A 24,224-nucleotide genomic window follows, 5' to 3' on the forward strand; every position below is an offset into this window, starting at 1 on the left:
ACTGAGACCAGTTACTGACCTTCTGAACTGAGCTGCGGCACGCTGTCATCCGCAAACACTGGGGCTGGCTGGCTGCTCCCGGGAGGGAAGATTAACCCTGAAATCAGAGAGCCTGCTCTGAAGCCCACCTGTTGAAGGCAGTATGACTTCATGGCAGCAGTACCTGGGCTACTGCCCTTAGCAAAAAGTGTTCAGCAGAAGGAACATACAACAAAAGTCAGTCAGCAGTCACAACAAAAGCTAAGGGTCAGGAGCAGATTTATTTAACAAAAGAAAAACCTCAAACCTAAATCTCTACTTCCATTAAGAAAGCATTTCAGATCTTTGGGGTTGGGCTTTTTCAAGTGTCTATTTGCATATGCGCTAAATCACTGTCGGTCATTCGAGTGTACAATTTAAAAACCAAGTCCCCTATCCCTACCGTGAGGACACTGACAGAGTGTCTCTGGATAGTCCAGGTTGTCTCACCATTTTCCTTCCCCTCTGCCTCTCATGAGTTTATAAAGACTATCACTTAGAGATACTAGAATACAGGAGGGAAGCCATCACTACCTGGTGTCTGGTGATAACTACTCTGCAACACCTGTAAACAGAGATATATGTAAAAACATCATGGTGATTTCATTCCAATAAAATCCAGATACAGAACATGGCAAAAAAAACTGCATCACATGAAACAGGAGACCACATACAGTATAGCTGATAAATGAGAGCAGCCTATGTACAAATACTACATTACATTCACTTTTACACTTGCCAAGCTATTGTTTGGCTAGCAACAGTGAACCCAAACTGCTTGAGCCACATTCACGCCTAGTGTAAACTGGTTCCATGTGGAGTGGAGGCCAGTGCTGAATTTGACTCCATGTCTCAGCCCCATGCCAGATTTTCACTCTTTGATCTACAAGCTTTACTGCTGCTCTAACACTGAATTCTACTTGTGCTGAACATATTCCCTGCTCTGAGTCTGTGTAAAAAGCTTTCCCCCGCCCCGTGATGAAGATAAGGTGGAAATCTTACTTCTGGGCTGGTCTTTCCCAGGGTATGTATATACCAGCTGATGAGCTGAAGCAGGGTTTAAACCAAGTTATTTGTGGGAAGGAGGGATAGACCTTCCAGTGAACGTGCAGGTTTATTCTCCCTCTGCCTGAGAAAATACTTTGAAAACCATGTGCCATTTGGGGCACTCCGAAGGCAGGAAGTTTTGCTCCTCAGAGATATTGCTCTGAGTCAGCAGATGCCAACTCCATCCTGCTATGGACGGTTTCACAGTTACAGGAAAGAATGAACTTCAAAGGCAGTGAATCCATTCCCGTCTACTTGAACACTGATTGTAACATAGGGGTGTTTGCTTGTGTGCTGTTCTCTGACAAATTAGAGGCGCAGCCAATGGAACAAGTCTTGTTGTCAAACTTAAAGAGTGTTAGGAACAGTGGAGCGTGAAAAGGATAGGCTGGCTGATTATGCCCCTTTCATTTAGTCTGTGTTATAAGCAGACACTTCAAATAGCACAGGAAGGAAGGAAGCTGTAAATTAGTTTGACCAGCTGCTCAAAGTCAAGACAGCTGAAAATGGGGAGCTAATCTGGCTATGGAACAGTTCTAGGAAGTGGCATTGCAAGCTTCTCCACAAGGCACCAGCTGTGACCTATAGGGACCTCTGCTAAAGGTCATCACAATGGCTAATTCAGTCCTTGTTCTCTGCTGAGACAGCCAAAGGCTGCCACCCTCAGAGTTACTTATGATGGATTTTGCTTTTCCGCTGACTCGGCTTATTGTAGCCAGATGCTCGGCTAGTTGCTTGCGGGCAGTAAATGTAATCTAATATGGGAACATGTTAGCTTTGTATTCAGATTGTTAAGAGACATAAACCATTCACCCATTAGCAGAGTACTCACTTGTGGGTTTGTTACTGCACATTTATCTTTCCTCCTTGCTCCTAAAAAGGACCATACACAACCGTGCCACTATTAATTCTCTATTGCTACAACCCCTGTGCAAGCTCATTCCTGAACACTGCTGGCCAGGTCTACCACAATGCACAGATCTTGTCTGTGCACTTGCAGCCAAACAGGAGGATGCACACATCCAAAACCTCACACGGGGCCCGGATGTATAAATCCTAACAGGGGGTAGAAATGGTAGGGCACAAAGAACTGGCACACCCAAATCAAAGCGAGGATCGGAAAGGTTGGCTCCTTGATCTTGCCATGTCATTTAGCAGGACACTAAGTGGAAGCCAGCTTTATGGACCTGATGTCACAAGAGCGCCACACCTGGTTGATTCAGAGGCTTAAGCAGCAGCACGGGGTGAAGAGTGGTGAACATAGGGAAAGCTCCATGTTAGACCTGAGCAGTAACTTCACCTTGGGATTCACAGGACAGGCAACCATGCAAAGGCCTTCAACATGGTTGACTTCATCTGAGCCCTTCGGGGGAAACATCTGTAATTTCACTGGGCATGTCACTCAACGGGGTGGTTCTCCTCTGCAAATGGAATGTAAAAGAGGCACCTTCTGATTCAAGAGATCTGTTCCCTGGCGGCATTCAGGAACACAAACAAAGCCTCTATGCTTAGCCACGCAGAGCCGAAAGCTTCCAACTCACTCACTCTTGGCTACTGCATCTTGTGCTCCAGTAGAATAGTCTAAATTCTGAACAGTCTCATCTCGACAAACCCACTGGACTCGGGTTGCTAGGAGTCACTGGGGCTCTAATTTGGGCAGCAGAACCCTTCCAGTCCAGCTGGGTACTTTGGATCAGGGCTGGCTTTACTACGCTAGCAATTAGGAGGGGAAAAGCGACCTGGGAACTGGACACAGCTGACCAGGATGGAGTCCCCGGTGCCATTTGTCACCTGCGCTTTAAAAGGTGATCTGCAAAGTGAAACTGAGTCAAGCCCTGATCTTACGATTGTCCGAAGCAGGAGACCAGGACAACAGCATGACTGACCTTTTAAATGCCCTTCCCAGCTCAGCGACACTCTCTCACGTGTCTGGGCTCACTGAAGAGCCCACAACGCGATATCACAAATGGAGATTCTTGCTGCAGGCTCTGCGCCGGTGCAGAATGCATCATTCCTAGCCCCGTGCACCGAGCCAAGAATGGCAGAGGACATCACAGAGGGATCAGGAGACTTGGGAAGAGTCGGTAGCCGCAGCGGTTTTGAATGCCCCCTGCAGCTAAGGAGCCAGCCCTGAAGCCGGGGCTTGGCATCCATGCTTTGTGATTGAACTTTACAACGCTGCGCTGGGCATTAGCAGCACCAGGCAGATCAGGGCCCAAGCGCACCAGGCTGTGAGTAAAGTAATGAGAATGGTAACGGACAGCAGCCAAAGAGTAAAATCAGACAGGTGGGGAGGGAGGATGGGCCGACAGCACCACAGGCAGGAGGGCCAGTGCTAGGCCAGCGTCTAACAGATGCACGTTACCTTTACAGTATTAAAAATTTTAAAAGGACCATTTTAAAATGAAAGGGGCTGCAAGCCGAACTCACTAAACTCGTGCTCTTCCCCAGCGGAGGCTACACGTTCCCCACACCTTGGCGCAGCCAGCAGCTCCTCTGTATTACAGAAACAACCCCCCCTTGCAGGGGAGTCCCTGGTGCTCTGCCCTGGAAAACCATAAAAAAAAAAGTCCTTGCTGAGACAGTCCTTTACTCCTTCTTGGCCTCCTTCCTCTGTCTGGCCAGCAGAGGCCCCAGGCTGTTCCACACTTCGGTGTACATCAGCGTGCCCACAAAGACAAAGAGGGTGCCCAGCCAGTGCCAGGCGGTGAAGGGGTTCTTGAAGTACAGGATGGAGAAGATGAGGCTGACAAACTTGCGCAGCGTCACCACCAGGGTGACGGTCAGGGAGGTGCACTCCGTGGTGAGGATGAAGACTCCCCGAATGCACACATACCTGGGTGGCGCGAGTTAAGGGCACAGCGAGTGGAGAGAAGCACGTCGGTGGTTGGCCATTTGATAACATGGGGGCCTTGGGTGGGTCCAGTGGACGGATTAAGCCCTCAGGAAAGTGAAACGGATAGCACCAGCTTGAGCCAGGGACAGTGCAACTAAGTGCTATTTCCTGAGCTGCAGAACCTCTGCCATTCCAACCCTGAGCTCCTCCTGCCCAGCTCTGCCAGTGCCCCTCCAGCCTGACCCACAGTCCCTCCTCTTGGCCTCTCCCCACACACAGAGCTCTGCCTATGCCCCTCAATCCTGTCCCCCACTCCTATTCCAGTACTGCTATCCCCGCACACACAGCTCTGCTGATGCCCCTCCGTCCTGACCTGCAATCCTCCTTCCACTCTCTGCTCTTCCAGCCATGGGCCTCCACTCAGCTCCGCTAAACTCACTCCAGTCCTGCAGAGCCCCCCAGGCCGTCTGTCCCCGTCGCCCAACCCAGTTCTGCGAAGGCCTCTCACCCCTGAAGGAAGCTGCGTTTGCTCATGTTCTTTTAATGCTAAAATATTTCTTATTTGCCCATCAAGCTTGTTCTTCCTCCGTTTCATGGTTTCTGTACACACACTGCCCCTGCTCATAGCCATGACAGGTATTCACAGGTGCTTCTCCTGCTGCCCCAATCACCTACAGTCTGAAGGCTCATCTGCCCCACATAGCTGCAAAGGCACCTCAAAGCTACCCCCTCCCCAGGTTCCAGCCATTTATTCATGCACAATCCAAACTAGCAAATGGAGCACGGCTGGGAGATCTTTCTGCCCCTTTGCTCTATGCCCTGTTCCCGGAAGCTGGGTTTGCAGGCTCTCTGGAAATTCCTACCAACGTCCATGCACCTTTACAGCTCTCTCAATACAAGGGATGATACGATGTCCTTCAACGGAGGCCAAACCCTAGGAGATTCAGGATCACTACCATGCGCCTTTAAGTATAAGAGCTAGTAGCCTCATACCCACATTATTCAGGGCTAGACTTACATGACTTAAGGCCACCAGCCACAAGGAAATACTCAAGATCCACCCCCGCCTCCACCCGGAAAGAATTGACTTTAAAGAGAGGCACAAAATTCGTTCTCCTCTTCTGAGCCCTTAATACGTTTCCATAGCCATTTGCAGCGCCTCTATGAATCTCCCCACTCCTCGACACCAGCCAGAGCTCTTGGAGAATCCAGCCATCATAATCTCACAACCAAACACAGAGCTAGAGCAGCCGCTCTCTTAAAGAAGGGTTACAAAGTTGCACTGATTTGCTGACAGCACCTGCTGCAAGACCAGGTAGGCTAAATCTAAGAGCCATCAATCCAGCTGCAGGGAATAAGCTGATAAATAGTGGGAGTGGAGAAGTTTCTTCCCCCCATGGCCCCTTGCTAGAATACAGGAGAGACGTGTTTAAGGAGGTTTTGGGTTTGTTTGTTTTTTTTACCCAGAGGCTTGGGAAGCAGTAGAAAGGCTTCTCACTGGGGTGCAGAGGGAACAGTGAAACAAGGACCGATAGCTGGGGGGGAAATTTCTAAGACAAAGGGGTGGTAGAATTTCGACACAGAGCCAGCTGCCTGCCCGGGGGATCGGGAAGCTTCTCACTGATCCATCTTTCCCCTTCCCCAGGATAGGCAAGAGTGTTTGTATTCACAGGAATATTTCTACCCTCCTCTGGCCCAGTAAGTGTAGAGTAGGTAGAGTTCAATGATAGGTAAGTAGAGTTGCCTAAGCGCTAAAGCCAGTTAGTTGTCAAGCCATTCCACACACACAGGACCCCCAGAGAGAGGGATACTGGTCTAGGTGTAGTATTGGTTTGCTGCAGTGCGACGGGAGGTGGCATATTGTACTAGATGAACCATTGTTGCTTTATACGCAGGTGCACACAAGTTGCCATTGCAGAACAGACCAATGCTTGCACAGAAATTGGGAGGGAACAGAAACAGACCCCTCCCCCCTTCCACATAAAGAGCTTACAATAACCGCAAGCCATAACTCGTTGACAAGCTGCCCGAGTATCTGTCTCACCCCTGAATCGCCAAGGTGTGTTCATAACAAACAAGCAACCAGAGGGTGCCATTATCGAAATGCTTGGGTCCCCGTCTCTTCCGTTGCCTTCACTCACTGCATTCTGCCTGAATTCAGAGAGCAAGAGCTTCCCTGCCCCACGGGACCCTCTCTGCCTGCCTTTTCCAACTTCACACGCACACTTTCAATAATTATTACTCGTAAAAGTTTAGCTGCTGTGTCCATACCTTACATCAGCTCAAGCGCACCTGTCAACGCCTCAGGTGTCTCGGAAACAACACGCATGCTGTTTCAGCAGCTGACAGCACCTCTTGCACCTCAGCTCTGAATTGAGGGAGGTCTAAGAGCGCAAGGCAGGATTTATACAACTGATCTTTCGGCCCAGTTTTCTCAACGCACTCGCAACCCTGCTGCCTGCCCTGGCTCTGCCGCCTGTGTGTTTGAAGGATACTGAGTGATGATGTTCATGACGAGGTAGAACCACATGATGGGCAAGGTCAGCCCGATCCCCGGGACTTGGAATGGCTCTGCGAGGAGAGGGGAAAGAAAGGTCCATGTCTGATCTCGGCCCAGCTTTTAATAGCACAAAACCACACACAATGGCAACGAGCCCCTTCTTGGTGATCTCAGCAGGGAAGACTCTCAATTGCATCTCACTCAATGAGGCCTGCAGGAAAAGCTATGGGGAGCTTTCATTGCGGCTGATGATGCTATACCCATGCTAAGGATAAACACACCACAGCTCTGGAGACGGAAGGGCATTCAGCATCAATGGCATTCTAAAGAAGACTGGAAAGCAGTAACAGTTGCACATGCTCCAGCGGCCCTGGGCCCTGCCACCTGGAAAGGGGCCTAGTTCTGGTTCTGATCTAGTGTGGTAACTTGACTTTTATCGCTAGACAAAAACATCATGGTGAGGTGCCATCTCTTACTGGTCGCTGGTGTCTCCTGCTGTATGTGCATTAAACACAGAAGCTGGGCAAAACTTTTGCTGTGAAAAGCACCATGAGAGCTGTGCATTTCTGAATTCTCAACCGAAGATGGGTCCACTATCAAGCAGCTATTGGCAGTGAGAACATGAATTCCACTTTGCACATGCTTCTGCAAGTTTTTTGGGGAGGAAAGGAAATCTCACAAAGGCAACGCTGTGCTGGCGATACCCCACTGGAGAAGTTTGTGTGAAAAAGCTGTATGAAAACATTTGTCATTTTCACACAGTTCATCTACCTGGACACACATCATGGGCTAGAGCAGGGGTGGCCAACCTGTAGCTTTGGAGCCACATGCGGCTCTTCAGAAGTTAATATGCGGCTCCTTGTCTAGGCACCAACTCTGGAGCTACAGGCACCAACTTACCAATGTGCTGGGGGGGTGCTCATTGCTCAACCCCTGGCTCTGCCACAGGCCCTGCCCCCACTCCACTCCTTCCTGCCCCCTCCCCCGAGCCTGCCATGCCCTGGCTCCTCTCCCCTCCCAACCAGAGCCTCCTGCATGCCAGGAAACAGCTGATCAGGAGGTGCGGGGAGGGAGGGGGAGGCGCTGATTGGTGGGGCTGCCGGTGGGCAGGAGGTGCTGGGAGCGGGGAGCTGATGGGGGGCTGCTGACGTATTACTGTGGCTCTTTGGCAACGTACATTGGTAAATTCTGCCCCCTTCTCAGGCTCAGGTGGGCCACCCAGGGCTAGATCCTCTGCAGAGGCTTACAGCAGCTGCTTCATTGATTCCAATTTCAGAGCTACGCCGATTTCAACCAAAGAATCTGACCTGTTCATTCCCATTATTGTGCTCATGCCCTGCCCCATGCCAAGGCATCACTTATGTGAATGGTTTAATGAAATCTATCATCACTTGATTTTCTGAATGGGGAGGAAAAACAGCCCTTCTTTTCCGCTAGATAGAAGGATTTTCATTTTTAAATGGCTGTGACTGATGAGGGAAGATGAGCTGTGCGTTTCAGGGGAACCTGTTTACGAAACATCACGTAGAAAAGTTTTTGGCTGTCAGATAAAATTGGGGATCTGTGTATGTGAGGTGGGGCTTATTTAACAATAACATTCACCAGTTTTCAGGTTTCACTTCTGCATGTGAGTAACTTTATGCACGCAAAACAGACCCACTGATTTTGACGGGACTACAAGTTAAGCATGGGTGTATTAGCAGGGTTGGGAACTTGACAAGTTTCTAATCCCTCTGCTGTGTTAAAGCATTCTTTATAGCAATCCACAGACTTAAGTTCAGAAGGAAGCATTTTAATTACTTAGGCTGACCTTCATAACCACCAGCCAGAGAGTCTCACCCAGAGATTCCTGCACTGCAGAGAAGCAACAAGAGCATCAACTTGCACAAAGAAAACTCACCAGACTGGCTGAAGAGAACAGCATGGGCGTAGATGTCCGGAGAGAGGAGGAGGAAGCCAGGAAGGGGCAGGGCATGCTATGGCAAGAGACAGAAATTCAATGCAGAGCTTTAAACTGACACCATGCAGAGAATCCACATCAGTACAGGGAGCCAGTGTATGTGCATTTCAACTAATATTAAAGGACAAATGATTTAACATACTAATTGCCACTACGAGGCTCCCCGTGTATAATCTGAGCTCATGTACAGTTTACCCATCCCTCCGACCCCAAGTCAAAATGATCAGTCACTCTTGGCAGAGCAGTCTGGGATTTCAACAGGATGAAATGCATTCACTGACCCAGCCCTCATGTTCTAAAGGGCCAAACACCTGAGCGAGAGGCTTGGGGACAGTTTTTGATCAATGCAGGCCTCATTTCCCCTATCCCCTCTACAGTATAGTAACCTGGCATCATAGGACTTAAAGATGGGAAGGGACCTACTATAAAATCATCATGCAGGATTATTTCCTACAAAACATTTCCTACTGCCGAGCACCGCCAGGGATTGCCCGCATGGCTCTGACCACAGGATCAGGGCCTTCAGGTCTGGATTATTTCTAAAAAAAGGTTCCAGTTGGGCCAGTGGTTCTACTGCATAGAGCAGACTAGAAAACTGCATGAAATGTATATTTGAAATGGTTTGATTTGAGATAAAGCCAGCTGTTGCTTACATTGTAAAACAGTGCCTCCTTGGAATGCTTTCCAAACTGTTTGTAGATGGTCTCTTGAAAGATCCCCATTCTGGCTGACATCAGGAGGGCGAAGGTCAGTGCCATGATTCCTGTAACACAAAAGCAGCCTTACTGTCCTGCCCCAGAGCTTAATAAACCTCACATCCATCAGCATAGGCAGATCTCCAGGGTGTGACTCGAAACGCAAAAGAATGGGAAAGCCGACAAGAGACTGGTGCCGCAGCCGAAAGATGTTGGGGCCTTTGACTATTTTACCCGTGACTTAGGCGCTACGTCTCATGGAAAGCCAACGGGATTTAAGCACCTAATATGAATCTCTCAAATTCACTGCTGAAAAGTAACCTGGGAAGAGACCTGATAAAGGAGCAACCCAGCTCCGTCACTAACCCACACAAACACTTTGGATACTGTTTTTGACCAGCTGGTTGCAAGCAGCTTTTTGCAATGTGATAGGCTTGTATCAACAGGGTGAGAGAGGGCAACGTGATTCTGCTTAAATCGATAGCAGAAATGCAATTGATCCCTGGAGCCGGGCATCCCACCGCTCTCTGCTGCCGTGCAGTTTAAGCACAGCTGCAGGCCTGGCGATCAGCCCCATGAAAGCAACTTCAACCAACATAATTGCAAAGCCAATTAGCATCACTGCACTTACAGACCTAACAGCCACCACATGAAGACATGGAGTCCATCCTCTTCACTTAAGCTGGATTTAGAAGCCTACGGAAGATGGGGAGAAGAGAGTCAGATCATTATAATGGATGCAGTTTGGCAGTTTCCAAGTGATTAAGTTTGTCTCTCTGTTCCCCTGATGGATTGTGTTCCAAACCTATATACAACCAGTGTATCGAAGACAGCCCTGAGTGTCCTTCCTCTGCACCTGTAAGTCCCTCCACTGGTTAAAGAGAGTATGTGGCAGTTCTGGCTTTCACCCCTGCTTTAGTGAAATTGGTGGGTTATGGACAGAAGATGAAGACCAATCAGCAAAGCATCCCTTTCAAAGAAATACACTGGCTGAAGACTTATGTTGCTTCCCCTCCCCTCCCTTTATCTAACTCTTGACTGACTGTGTGTGTTATAATGAAACTGGTATTTTGGAATATTTGTTGTATTTGGAAAAAATAATCAATTACCAAGAATAATTAAAAAGTACCATGCTGGCATGGCCCACAGCATTCTGAGCTCTTTGACAGCATTAAACGAGCAATCAGTGCCACCGGAAAGCCTTTGAAAGCCATCCCCATTTGCAGACACTTCTGTGTTTACTAGGAGATTTAGTCACTTTAAATGGATGGGTGAGAGATAACGAGAGAGCTGGCCAGGACTCTGAAGGTCTGGTCAGCATCCTGAACCAGAGTGGCCCGCTGCTCAGAGATGGTGAGCTCCTGAGGAAGTCAACAGGAGCTGCAGGTGCACAGTCTCCTTTGCGGGGTAGAAAACAGACTTATCCAAGCGTGCACCTATTGAAAATGGGATACAGGCTCACGCATGCCGATACCCACGCCTGCACTCTGTGGCACATGCCTAACTCACAGTATTTGCTGTGCACCTATTAAAGTTAACTTGGATTATTACTTCTAGTCTAGTCTAAAAGTACAGCTGTTCAATGCATCTGGGGATGCATTAATCTCCTGAAATCTACATTATAAATAAGCAAGGATCCTGCAGAACCCAGACTCTTTCACTGCAGACTAACTGTAAGCAGCAGTCTCTGTGAAAGAGCAACAGGGCTGCTTATAGTTATTGCACAAGGAATCAGGCCTGGCTCCATGAGAATCTTGTAAGTTTTTCCTCTCTACAGGTGCCTGTGACAGCAGGAGATTGGTCTCTGACCCAGGAGGTCCCTTCCGATTCTACGTTCTGAAGTATATTTTCCCCCATGATAAAGCGTTATTATCACTGCAAGTCTGCAGTGGGCTTACACACTATTCAAACCCTCAAAACTGGGCCAAATTAAATCAGTTTTCACCAAGACCCTGGAAGGGGCATCTCTCTAAGACCTATCTCCATGGTCAGTTTCAATTTTCTGGACTTACCTCCTTAAAAGCTGTTAAACCAAGAAGGAAAAACCTAAAACAAGAAAAGTTGCACACTTGTGTGCATTCTCCCCACCCGAAACCACACTCTCCTTGTTCGCAAAAAATTGCCATCCTATTTATGCGCAAACTTACCCAAAAAATAAAAATCACACTTAGTTTCGGGCCAGGCCTGGAAAATTCTAGTTTGAAAAGTGACCAGTTCTGGAAGCTGACAGCAAGGTTTTTAGATAGCCACTGCCAGTATAAGCAGAGTCACCACTATGGTAGTGCAACAGCGACTAATCAAATATATTAACCCCAATAATTTTGTTTCCTCTGCAGGTGAAAGTAACTTGATATTCAGTGTGCCCCTTAGAAAAGGAAAAACTAAGCAGCATGTCATAAAAGGCACCTTGAACTAAAAAAAAAAAAAAAGTGAAGGCCAGCAAAAATCAGGTGTCTGACTGTGGGAAAGATCTCTAGGGAAATAGACAAAAATATGCAGTGTACTTTCTTCCCATTGATACAAAGGGAATTGCCTGATTAAGGCATCCGTGGCAGCTCTTACTGTTAATAGGGCTCACAGCTGCACAGACTCAGACACTTGAAAAGCATTCCTTACCACTTGTTTTGCAGACATTAAAGTGCAGATAAAGATCCCCACGGACACCAGGGCTATGGATGTGTATTTAGACACACTGTATCTGCAACAAGAGAAGAACAGAGAGACTTCAGCATTCTAGTCTACCCTTTCCAATCTGGGAGCTTTCACCCAATGCTGCACTGAAGAGGCATTAGGCCTGATTCTGCTCAGTTACCCTGGTGTAAATCTGGAGTAACTACTGATTGGAAACTGTTGAACAGAAGATCCAAGGAAAAGCTCTTTCAGTTCTAGCCCTTTCCATGCTCAGAAATGTAAGTGCTCTCTTTCCAAGAACTAGTCCAGGAGCAAAGGGTTCCTAGCCCCCACTAGATCACAAGATAGGGAGCCTTAAGATCATGTAATTCTGATTACTCTCTTGCTAAGCCACTTAACTTTTCATTCCCTGATACCCGCACCCAGATGGAAAGGTCAGCAGAAGAGAGCTCTTATGGCAAAACCTAGCCCCACTCCCGCCTGGCCCAGCAACATGTCTCAAACCCTGGTTCACCTGTGCTAACAGTATCCTTTACATAAACCAGCCACTGGAGGAGGACAAAGACCTACACGCTCCTACTGCGGCAAAAGCAAAAGCCTCTTGAAAAATATTTAAACCGATACCCCACATGGAAGGGAGTCCTACCCAGGCTCAGTTGGAAGGCTGGTGGCTGCAAAGGGAGTGACAGGGGCTACTGAGTGACAAAGCACTCTCTTCCCCGCCGCTCCTCAGCCACTTATATCACACGGCCAGCCCACGAGCAGCAACCTGGGACCAACTCTCCTTAACTACTTACCTATCAGTAAGGGGTGATATAGGGCTTAATCGATTAATGATCATAAAACACTGTGCAGCTCAGACAGAAGGTGGTACAGAAATGCAAAGCTGTAGTACTGAAATGCTCCCTCTTCAGGTACAGCTGGAGCACCAATCCCAGCTTTGATATTGACTCCCTCCCTGACTTCTGGCAAGTCACTTACCTTCAGTGCCTCAGTTTCCCCATCAGTGAGAGGAGGATAACACACTGGGGGATGACAGATCAAGTCTAAAGTGCATTGCAGATGAACAGTTTTGCACATGTGCCAAATGCTGCTGACTATCAGATGTTGCCCTGACTAAGTCAATAACATACATTTTTTTCTGATGAAACCGGGAGGTATAATTTACCTTTTTTTCAGAATGATGATACCTAGAACCATGCTCGCTATTAGAGAACCCTGGGGAGGGGGGGGGAGAGAAAAGCAAAACAAGGTCAGTGTGTCAGGCACCCGCCCAGAAGTAGGAACACATTCAACAAGAAATCCTGTGTGCTCTGAACAGTTAAGTACAGTTCACTAATAGAAATAACAGCTTCAAGATAAGGACGGAGAGAGAACAAAATCAGAGAAGGACTGATTCTCATTGGACCCAGAGAAGAGAAGTAATAGGACTTGCGGGCGCAGCAGGGAAATTCAGGTTGTCTCCTTGTCGTATTTATGCCAAAACAGATACAAGGGTAGTTCAGGAAGAGAACAAGCTAAAAGAGTTTTAGCATCAACACTGAGGGGAACAAGCATAGACCCTCTATCTATCTGGGGATGGCTCTAGAATGATAATGTTCAGGTGAGAGAACTACGAGGTTATCTAGCTCAGCGCAGGACTGGTTCCTAGACTGTATCCTCTTTTATTTTATTTTATTTTTTAAACAGTCTAGATTTAAGATGTGTCAAGCCATTAGCCATCCACCACATGGAAGGTTACTCCACCGCTTAGTACGCGATACCTGATACTCAAGCATTTGATACATTTCCTTTTTGCTTTAATGTAAGTTTACCTTGCCACTTGTTTTGCAGACATTAAAATTTGTGAAACTAACATGGACAGGGCAGCATTTTCTAAACCGTGAGGTGCACCCACTAGGGGGGCATGAAGGACTAGCAGCGTGAGCACACAAATGCATGCTGTGTGGGCCTTTAATACGGCATGGTGCTGCAGAAGGGAGGAGGTGAGAAGGGTTTCGTTTTCTTGAGACGGGGCTCAGCTTTCAGGTGACATCTTCTTACCCAAATGATCCTGTTTGTACATTTCATGGCTCATTGCGTTAATACATCTCCCCATGCTAGTAGTTTTATTATGTCAATGTGAAGCTCTCCTCCTCAACCGGGCCTGGAGGGAGACTGAACAGACAGGTTCTGCTCCCCTGGGACATTGCGCAGGCCCACATTGAGAGAAAGGCTGGCAGAGGTACTCACTGATCTGAAGATCATGTGGAGTGGCATGGCTATGTTTAGATTCAGGGCATAGTTATTCACTACGCTGACTGTGAAGAACATGGCCACCATGATCAGGTAGTATCTGAAAGGGAAACACAAGGGGCTGGTCAGCAAAGCAAGTTGACAACCGGGAAGTTCCTTCTAGATGTTCTCTCATGCAATGCTCGGCCAGCGCTAATCTGTGAGCCCCAGAGACTCAAATTCTCTGCTCATCCTCAGAGCAGGAACAGACCAGGTGGTGCAAGTCTCCCTCCCTTACACGCAACAGTGCTCCCACCTCTGCTCCAGGGTGGGTGGGAAATTCAAATCTCCATAGTCTCTGTAAGTAGACTGCTGGTGCCAACAACAGGACCAATTGTGAACGGGCTGGTATTTAGCAATCCACTAGGCACCAGTCTGAAACCAAGTCGTTTCACACAGGCCATCAAGTCGCAGGGAACAGAGGTGGAAAAACCCATCAGGTTTTCTAGGCCATACTGCTGCCAATGCAGGATTGTCCCCCACAGAATAAGTGGGGGTAAAAAGAATTTTTGCAAGACTTCTTTCCCCCCAGATTTCCAGTGGGCTCCACTCATTACCAAACCCAAGAGAGATCCAGTCCCCTAAAAGTAACGCTCGCTTACTAAACAGCTACTAACATGTTCCTTAGGAGAGAAGACTCTGAAAGCAGTTTCCTATTAATAGTCCTGGATAAATGAGTTCATATTTTACCAGGCATGACAAGTTCTGAATGAGGCATTGCTAACTCTGGAAAAGGAATGGGGTTTAGACAGGAGAAAAGGATAAGCTGTTTTATTAAACACTAAGAGATAACAGATATCTAGTCAATTCAAGCCCAGCCAAAGCATTAAGTCTACTGTACCTTATTGGGATGGCTGGCTGCTTCCTTCCAAAGTTGGCTTCAAAGATAAAACCTTCTACTGCTATAAATAAGAACTGTGCAAATGTCACTATGTTCCCGCATCCTGGAAACTCTCTGGATTTGTGGGGAAGAGAGAGAAGGAGAAACATAACGACACAGAATATATTGTAACTGAGCAGGAGGAGACCAATAGCTTACGCACATTCATAGAGCACTTACCAGTGTTTACCATTCTAACACACCAGACAAGTTTACCTAGCACGGTTCTTACATAGCCCTAATCACGGCAGTATAGGCACCTCCACCGTAAATTCATATACAAACTACTCACAAGGATCACTTCACTCATCACTGGGATGTAGCAACCTCTGGGGAGCAGCTTGGCAGCTGTTTAACAGTGCACAGCAACACCACGCAGCAGGCTTAAGACAGGAAGTAAAGTAGGATATCATTTTCTTCTATACAGGTTTTTTGACTGCCAGCTTCCTTGTATATCTGAGCACCTTCCAGTCATGTTATTCTCATTGCTTAATGCAGCTGTCACCCGTGGCTCATTCTCTTATCCTTCCCCCAAGAGGAGAATTGTGCATGCGGTGGAGTGTTTGGGTTTGATAAGGAGAGAGATATTCTTTTTTATGTACACACTATCTGTGTTTGCTAGAAAAGGCTGGTCAAAATGGTGCACCTTGCACTTGGAGAGGAAGGAGATAAGGTTTAGGATGGTCTTTAGTTCCTGGAGGAGTTTGTTCCAGTCTCAGACCAGCCCCTGAGAGAGTTCTGTCTCTTGAAGCGCTTTACCCTCATGGGAGAATGTTTCACTGTGCAGGAGGAGCAGAGCTGTTGCCCAGAATCCTTACTCTGGAGCATCAGGCGATCTTTCAGATATCCCTGCCCCTGGCCACTGAACACGCTGAGAAGCAGGCCCGAGACCTTCAGATTGTTATTCATTGGAAACTGCAGTGAAAACTAGGAAAGAGAAATGACTAGCCATTTGGAATTCAGCTAGGACACCAGCGTTACTATCTTGCGTTTTATTTTTGCAAGAAGGGCTTTGATCTTTAACCACCATAAGAGGCCAGTGTTTCAGTTTTACATTTCATCAGAAAGATATGGGCTATAGTAGCACCTCTGTGCTAGGTCCTGTATGAACACAGTAAGTCAGTACGTGCAGTGGCATAGGTCCATCTGCCACTATGCTGGGGCATTTGCTCAGTACTGACCCAGAGGGGAGAGTGCCAACTATTGGATCACTCATTTAAACAAAGCTAATTGAGATGAGCAAGCACACAAGATACAGTGCAGTCAGATAGACATAGGATCGGGCTTCACAGAAGTAATGAACTTTTGTACCAGGTGTCCACTCCATCATATTTGTTTCTACTTGGTAGCAGGTTGCCACATCTTACAGTTACTGTTGTCACCTCTTTCACTCCTCTCAGAGCCAGACTCAATTTTCCTTCCTTGCATTTCAACAGGAAATCTTTTGAAGAAGTGCTTTTTCCACAGCTTGGAGTTTGGATGGTGGAATGGAAGATGTCTCCGTTTTACTGTGTCACATGGTTAACAGAAAGAAAAGGAGTACTTGTGGCACCTTAAAGACTAACAAATTTATTAGAGCATAAGCTTTCGTGAGCTACAGCTCACTTCATCGGATGCATCCGATGTTTGCTTGAGACCTCCCATTCCAGAAATGATCAAATCCAAGCCTGCTTAGCTTGGGAGATCAGACATGACTACAGCATTAAGCGTTTGGTACACATGAGATATTTAGTGCTGGAGTAGCGTGCTGGTCCCAGGATATCAGCGAGACAATTACTTCTCACCCACCTTGTTTCAGGAAGTGGTATTTAGGTAATGCAGGAACAACTAGAACGAAGCCAGTTTTTCTTGTTACAGTGTCGGGCTTCCACAAACTATTGGTAGTGATACACAGAATCCAATCCCTGAGATTCAGGCCCCTGCTGCCCGGTTCTTCTTCTCCCCTGAGGGACACAACCATCTCCCTACCCCTGGTGGTCACTAACTGAGGAGTCTGGAACACCACCAGGGTGATATTCCTCCAATACTTGCCCCTTCAGTGCTCCCATCCCACCACAAGATCTGGAAGTCTAATGCTCCTGCACTAAATATAAAGTCTTCTTGAAATTGTAAAGCTCTGGGAGCAAATGGAGAAACCGTAATTAATCTAAGAATCAAGTAATTACTCACAAGGGTTTGACTGTATCCCGAGATGAACCAACTACCTGTTGCATAAATCTACCGTGTGTGTGTACATCACTGGAATAGCCAGGGCCAACATTCAGAGATTCTCCCAAGGAACTTTGATGCTGGGACAGGACAACATGCAGCTATCACAGAGCATTTGCTAGAGTACATGACTGGCTGGGAGCTCATATGCATTTGCAGCCCACTATGCTATGCCCCTCCCCGTCCAATTGCATGCATGCATCAGGCTGATTGTTGCTAGTTTATAGTCATAGGGGACAAATGAAAGTTGAACTGACACTTCCCCTTTTCTGACAGTCTCTGAAAACCACCGACTCCTTTGCATTGGGTTTCTCTGTTGCATCAGAGGATTCTTGAACATATCTGAGCACTGGCTGTGACGAGCTAAAACTCTGTTGAGAGAGTCTGGAGAGGACCCATTTTTCACTGATTTGCTGTCCAGTTGTGTCTAAGTTGCAAACTCAATTAACAGGAATGTGTAGACAAATATGTTGTTAGCCATTTGTAGGTCTCTATCTGGCCTTTACATTTAGTTCACATCCCATGACTGGTGTGGGGTGATTTGAGAGGGGCTGGGACAGAGGAATTAAAAGCCAGAGTGGTCTCTGACTAGACTAGGATTTGGTCATTCATTAGTCCATTCCCCTTCATGCTCTCGAGCCACAGGAACTCTGCCTCATTGCTCCACAAGTAAAAGTAAGAAGTTAGGGACAAGCCAGGTTCTAAATTGTGTTGACATAAATCTGCAAATTTTATAAGACAAACACAAATGAAAAACAGACTAACCAGCCACACACCCATATAACAGTATCCTGACACCTTGGCAGGTTTACAGAAAATGGCTAAGAGCCTAGTTATATCAATTAATTTTTGACAGCTATTTTAACTCTACCCAACAAGGCAATTCTCTTTCATTAGGACAATAATCCTCCAATAAATTTAAATTACATACAAATTGTAAGGCACCAGAAGGCTGGGTGGTTCTGGGTCTCTCATTTTGCTATTACATTAAGATCATGATCCTTTTTTTCACTTCTCTTCTTGCCTTCTAAGAGATTGAATTTTCTCTTCTGGATGGCCTGGTACAAAGTCTGGAATGCAAGATTTTTCCGTAGCATGGGCTAGAACTATGGCTCTCAACCTTTCCAGTCTACAATACCTCTTTCAGGAGTCTGATTTGTCTTGTGTACCACCTAATTTCACATCACTTAAAAACTACTTGCTTACAAAATCAGGCATAAAAATACAAAAGCGTCACAGTACTGAAAAACTGCTTACTTTCTATTTTTAAAGTTATATGGTAAAAATGAGATCAACTGGAATACAATATTGTACTTACATTTCAGTGTATAATATATAGAGCAGTATAAACAAGTCATTGTATGAAATTTTAGTTTGTACTGACTTCACTAGTGATTTTTATGTAGCCTGTTGTAAAACTAGGCAAATATCTAGATGAGTTGACGTACCCCCCAGAAGACCTCTGCATACCCCTGGTTGAGAACCACTGGGCTAGAACTCATTACAGAGAACAGCTTTTCAGCCTCCTCTGTGCCCATTCCCAATCACGTAACTGTTAGCGTCTGGGAACAGCAGTAGCTGTCTGGAAGAGGTAGCAGGAATCTCTTGATGCAATTTTGCAGCTGGAAACAACCAGAATAGCCAAAACCATGCAACCAGCCAGCTCTCAGCAGACCATTAGAAAGTGGACCACAGTTTGGAAATCCTGGCATAATGGACTTGCTCATTCAGTTCATCTTATCCAAGTGGCTATTCCAATGTATTTCTATCTGTCGTCATGAAGGGACTGGATACAGTGTCGCGCGCTTTCTCTCTCTCTCTCGCATTATGTATGTGTATATAGAGTACATCACCTGTGAGGCCTCCTTCATACATCATAAAAGAGAAGAGCCCATGTGCCCAATTAAAAAAGGGAAAAGTCCTTTTTGCTGGTCACCTTTAAAGAAGTCTGCTGCACGTCAACATCTTACATTTATTGAGGATGATTTACCCGCAGTGTTCTCAGGTGAAGTTTCAAAACATGGAACTCACAACTCTCGTTTGCTAAGTGGATTCATATGGATCTCTTTCTGATACCAAGCGTGATGCTTTGCTACCAGTATCCTCTTCTTTTTAGGTTATCATCTTAAGCTCTGATCCTGCAACCAGATCTACACAACTCATGCCTCTATATAGAACCTCATTGACTTGGGGCCTTAATTGCTTGAGCAGGGGCTAGGAGGCTTGAAAACCAATCTGTTAGGTTTGTATAGCTTGAAAGCTTGTCTCTCTCACCAACAGCAGTTGGCCCAATAAAAGAGATTGCAGCGTTGACACTGAAATTTTCTGGATTTCCACTGCTTGCTTTTTTGATAACCACAAAATCCTCTCTGAGGTTTTTCATCCTTTTAAATGGGAAAATCTGAGCTCAGCCTCAACTCTAGCTTAATAAAACATTGCCATATGCCATTAATACTGTATAGCACTCTGCATTCTCAAATACTGTAGGGACATTAAATATAGATTATGTAGGTAAACACTGGCATATTACTGATGGGGAAACTGAGTCACAGAAAGGGGCTGTGACTTGCACTGGAGGCATTGCAGTGTTGCCAGCTCTCATGATTTGATCACGAGTCCCGTGATATTTTTAGTGGCTGAGCTCCTTGAGTCATATGAATATATTAAAATCTCTGCTTTCATTTGAAACCCCCTCTCCCCCCCCACAAAAACCCTAAGTTTGCAGAGAAAAACTTGAAAACATGACTCAAGTGCACCCTAAAGGCTCAAAAATGAGAAGGCAAATAAAAACATGAAAACATAGTATTTCTGAAAAAAGCCAAACACCCAAGCGGTTAAGTCAACCATGACGTTCGATGGTTGATGGTTTGATTTTTGAAAACCTGGGGTTGGCCATGCTGCAATGTACAGGGCTGTAAACCAGGATAACCTGGCTCTTTACGTGGACACACTGGTGGCCTTGGGCAAGTCACATGCCTGGCCTGATTTTTCTGAAGTTCTAAGCACTCACACGTGCCACTGACTTCAACGGGTGGTTAGTGCTACGGTTGCCTTCTGGGCTGACCTACTGGGGACCGAACTGGGAACCTTCAAAGCTAAAAGCATTGACTGCTACAACTAGAGATAAACAGCCTATGCTCCTGAGCTAGGGACTGTAACAACTCATATCCTCTGCAGACCTGCACAGAGGGAGACCGGATACACACTCACCAGTGGGTTATATGAGCACCTCCAGGGAGGAAAAGAGACAGGTCATTAATTTCTTTGAGCCTCATTTTTCTCATCCACAATATGGGAGTCATGTCACAAACCTACGGCACAGGGGGCTTCCTCCCTCTGCTATCAGAGGATTTTCCTTCACTCACAAGGAACAGTCTCTTTGCATATTGCAATCATACGATAATGCTCCCATTTGCAGACCAGGCTCTGGTACCCACCATACGCTCTCCCCTTTCTTCTAACACAAGGGAGATCCCTCATGTCCCATTACACAGCTGTCTCCATCCCCATCCCATGCATGCCCAGGGCCTCCTCTCTCTATTATTTAGAAAACTATTTTCATCTCCATATGAGTCATTCTGCAGGAGTGTTGGGAAAAGAAAACAGACACCCCAACACATTTTAAGCTACTGCTCCTATTAAAATCTTATGCCCTATCACTTCAGGTGCATTGCCACAGATGACAGCCCCCTTCTCTTTAACGCAGGCATGCATCCCAGGGGGAACATAGGCTCCAACCGGTCATGCACCCTCTTAAATTGCAGCAGGGCCAGAAATTGAGGTCCATCCTGGGCTCCAAGCTTGGTTGTTTAGAGGGCCCAGTCACGAGACTAGGGCACTAGGTAGCCATCTAGCTCCACATTGGGGTGGACTCTGGGATACAGGGCAGCCCCCCTGAACTCAGCATTAGATCTGCCAGATAAAGGATTACAATACTGAATGACATTGGGCTAAGAACCGATCCCCAAGGAACAACACCAGAAACACCTTACTCAATGGCCCCATACACAGGATAGATAGCACGATGCTGAGCTATGGACTGAAATCTGAGGTGGGTCAAAGCACATGGTCGTAACAGTGGGGTGCAGGGTGGCTCCAGAAGCTCGGGGTGAATCAGAGCCCACAGCCAAAGCTCTGGTCTGCCAGATGCCCATGGCTGGGAAGAGCACCAGGTGACGATAGCCCCACAAGGTGCAGACTCATCAAAAGCTGCTTAGCCCCCCCAACCCCCTAGCTTCACAAGTGCCCCTAGCCTGGGCCTTAACCTAGTGACCCCAGCATGGCACTCCCCACCCCAGCAGGCTGTGCACAGACCTGACCCCGCAATCCTAGGGTGCTAACAACTCACTGGACCAGATACTCCCAAGCCTAGGGGACAGCACAAGGACCCTGCCCCCGAAGATGCTACCACTTACCTGGTTGGGAGCCCCCAGGCCAGGGACACTGCCCCTCACCTAGGCAGTGACGATACACCTGGCCAAGCCACACCAGCTCAGAAGCCCTGCCCCCCCCGCACCCAGATGAGGAGCCATGCCCCCCTCCAAACCTAACCCAGCCCCCCCACCTCCAGCCCAGGAGCCACATCAGGAGACCTGCCCTCCCCCAACCCAGCCCAGGAGCCCCATCAAGAGCCCTGCCCCCCCCCAAGCCCAGCCCAGCAGCCACATCAAAAGCCCAGCCCCCCACAAACCCAACCCAGCAGCCCTACCCCCCCCACAAACCCAACTGAGCAGCCCTGCCCCCACTCCCAAGCCCAGCCCAGCAGCCCCACCAGGAGACCTGCCGCCGTTCCAAACCCAACCCAGCCCCCCCCACCCCCAGCCCAGGAGCCACATCAGGAGCCCTGCCCCCCCGCGAGCCCAGCCCAGCCACCACATCAAAAGCCCAGCCCCCCCCCCATAAACCCAACCCAGCAGCCCTGCCTCCCCCAGCCCAGCCCAGCCACCCCATCAGGAGCCCTGCCTCCCCCCCCCCAAGCCCAGCCCAGGAGCCCCATCAGGAGCCCTGCCCCCCCCAGCCCAGCCCAGCCACCCCATCAGGAGCCCTGCCTCCCCCCCCCAAGCCCAGCCCAGGAGCCCCATCAGGAGCCCTGCCCCCCCCCAGCCCAGCAGCCCCATCAGGAGCCCTGCCCCCCCCCAGCCCAGCCCAGCCCAGCAGCCCCATCAGGAGCCCTGCCCCCCCCAGCCCAGCCCAGCCCAGCCACCCCATCAGGAGCCCTGCCCCCCCCCCAAGCGCCACATCAGGAGCCCTGCCCTCCCCCCCCCAAGCCCAGCCCAGGAGCCCCATCAGGAGCCCTGCCCCCCCCCAGCCCAGCAGCCCCATCAGGAGCCCTGCCCCCCCCAGCCCAGCCCAGCCCAGCCCAGCCACCCCATCAGGAGCCCTGCCCCCCCCAGCCCAGCCCAGCCCAGCCCAGCCACCCCATCAGGAGCCCTGCCCCCCCCAGCCCAGCCCAGCCCAGCCCAGCCACCCCATCAGGAGCCCTGCCCCCCCCAAGCGCCACATCAGGAGCCCTGCCCTCCCCCCCCCAAGCCCAGCCCAGGAGCCCCATCAGGAGCCCTGCCCCCCCCAGCCCAGCAGCCCCATCAGGAGCCCTGCCCCCCCCAGCCCAGCCCAGCCCAGCCCAGCCACCCCATCAGGAGCCCTGCCCCCCCCCAAGCGCCACATCAGGAGCCCTGCCCGCCCTCCCAAGCCCAGCCCAGGAGCCACATCAGGAGCCCCCCCCAGCGCCACATCAGGAGCCCCGCCCCGGGGCCCCCCCGCCCGGCGCTGTCCCGCACCTGGCCAGCAGCTCCAGGAACACCACGTTGCTGCAGCACCCGCTGAAGACCAGCCCGACGGCCAAGGCGCGGCGCATGGTCGCGGCTGGGGGCCCCGCTCCCACCGCCGCGCGGAGCCTCCTGCCGGCCCCGGCGCCACCAACCCGGCCGGCGCCGGCGCCATCCCGCCCCGCCCGGCGGTAGTTCCTCCCCCGCCCGCCTGCCGTGCATCCCGACGGCCGCCCCGCCCGCGGACAACTACAGCTCCCAGCACCCCCCGCGCGGCCCCGCCCGGCTCCCTGGGCCCCGGCCACTGTGTGGCGCGGCTCCGGGCTCCCGGGGGCTGATGGGAGTTGTAGTTCCTCGGCTGCCCGCGCTCACCTGGCCCTGAGCTCGCCCGTGGGGACGAGCTGCTGTAGCAACTGGAGCGGGATCGGGGGGGGGGAGGCAGCCGCTGGCAGGCAGAGCAGCTCCCCACAAGGAGCGGGAAGGGTTTCAGGCCCACAGATAAAAGCTTACCGGGAGCAAGCCCCTTCTGGGCGGCAAGCTGGCGGGCTGCGTGCCCGCCCCTGGCCTGGAGCGGGAGGGGGACTCGGGCAGAATTCCTGCGTTTTGCTCGATTGCTGGCTAAGGCTAGGCTGATCAGTGAGCGGATGAGCATTAATGAACGCGAAAGCTGGTGAAATGCCGACGGCGCGCTCGGTGCTGTACGGGGCACCGCTCTGGCCTGAAGAGCTTACCGCCTGGACAGGCACAGCCTTCCCCTGTTCCTACCCCCGCTCCCTGGACCTGACCTTGGTGGGCCTTCTTGGGAACGAACACCCTCCTACCCTACGCCTTCCACCGAAGGCTCCAGGAGAGGCACCTTCTTCCTCTGCTCGCCAGCGAGCAGAAGGTCACTGTCCTTTTATCCGAGAATGGCCCAAGAGGACAGACCCCAATGGAACAGCCCGTAACTCCAAAGACCCTACAGTACGGAGAGGAAACCAAACTGAACAAAGATCATCAAAATATAAAATCTTACCTAGTCTAAGGTCTGGGTAATGGTCCCTCTAGAGGCCTGATCTCAAGGCTACTGAAGTCCTAGGAAAGTCTCTCATTGACTGCAGTGGGCTTTAGATCAGGCGGTGGGTGGAGTAACATTTGTCGTTACTTTAGAATGAACAGGAACAAAATTCTTACATTTTCAGAGCAGCCGTGAGCTTGTTCTAGCCCCATTTCCTGAGAGTGAAGCGAACTCTTTGTCCTTTAACAAGCAAACTAAGATGTCGTGTTTAGGCCACTGTGTTACTACTATTCCTTAGCAAGAGTCAGAGCTTTGCTGCTGCTGAGTTATGTGTCTGCTCCCTGCCACACCAGCCCATCTGCTTCATCAGCACACTCTCTGACTCTGCCCATCTAAACCTTGCCTTGCAGGTA

The 24,224-nt window shown here is 49.3% G+C and overlaps 1 protein-coding gene across 1 annotated transcript; it reads right to left on the bottom strand.

The window, feature by feature from the left end:
- Positions 1-241: 241 nt before the first annotated feature.
- On the bottom strand, positions 242-22,990 carry SLC35B4 (solute carrier family 35 member B4). Its single transcript, XM_038402877.2, has 10 exons — positions 22,827-22,990; positions 14,803-14,916; positions 13,920-14,022; positions 12,856-12,905; positions 11,673-11,754; positions 9,692-9,752; positions 9,015-9,124; positions 8,302-8,377; positions 6,397-6,472; positions 242-3,901 (listed from the first exon to the last, which is right to left on the bottom strand). The coding sequence occupies exons 1-10, from the start codon at positions 22,901-22,903 to the stop codon at positions 3,655-3,657; spliced, it is 996 nt and encodes a 331-aa protein (XP_038258805.1). The 5' UTR covers positions 22,904-22,990; the 3' UTR covers positions 242-3,654.
- Positions 22,991-24,224: the final 1,234 nt, after the last annotated feature.

The sequence above is a fragment of the Dermochelys coriacea genome, chromosome 1, assembly GCF_009764565.3.
Source record: "Dermochelys coriacea isolate rDerCor1 chromosome 1, rDerCor1.pri.v4, whole genome shotgun sequence".
NCBI classification, from domain to species: domain Eukaryota; kingdom Metazoa; phylum Chordata; order Testudines; family Dermochelyidae; genus Dermochelys; species Dermochelys coriacea.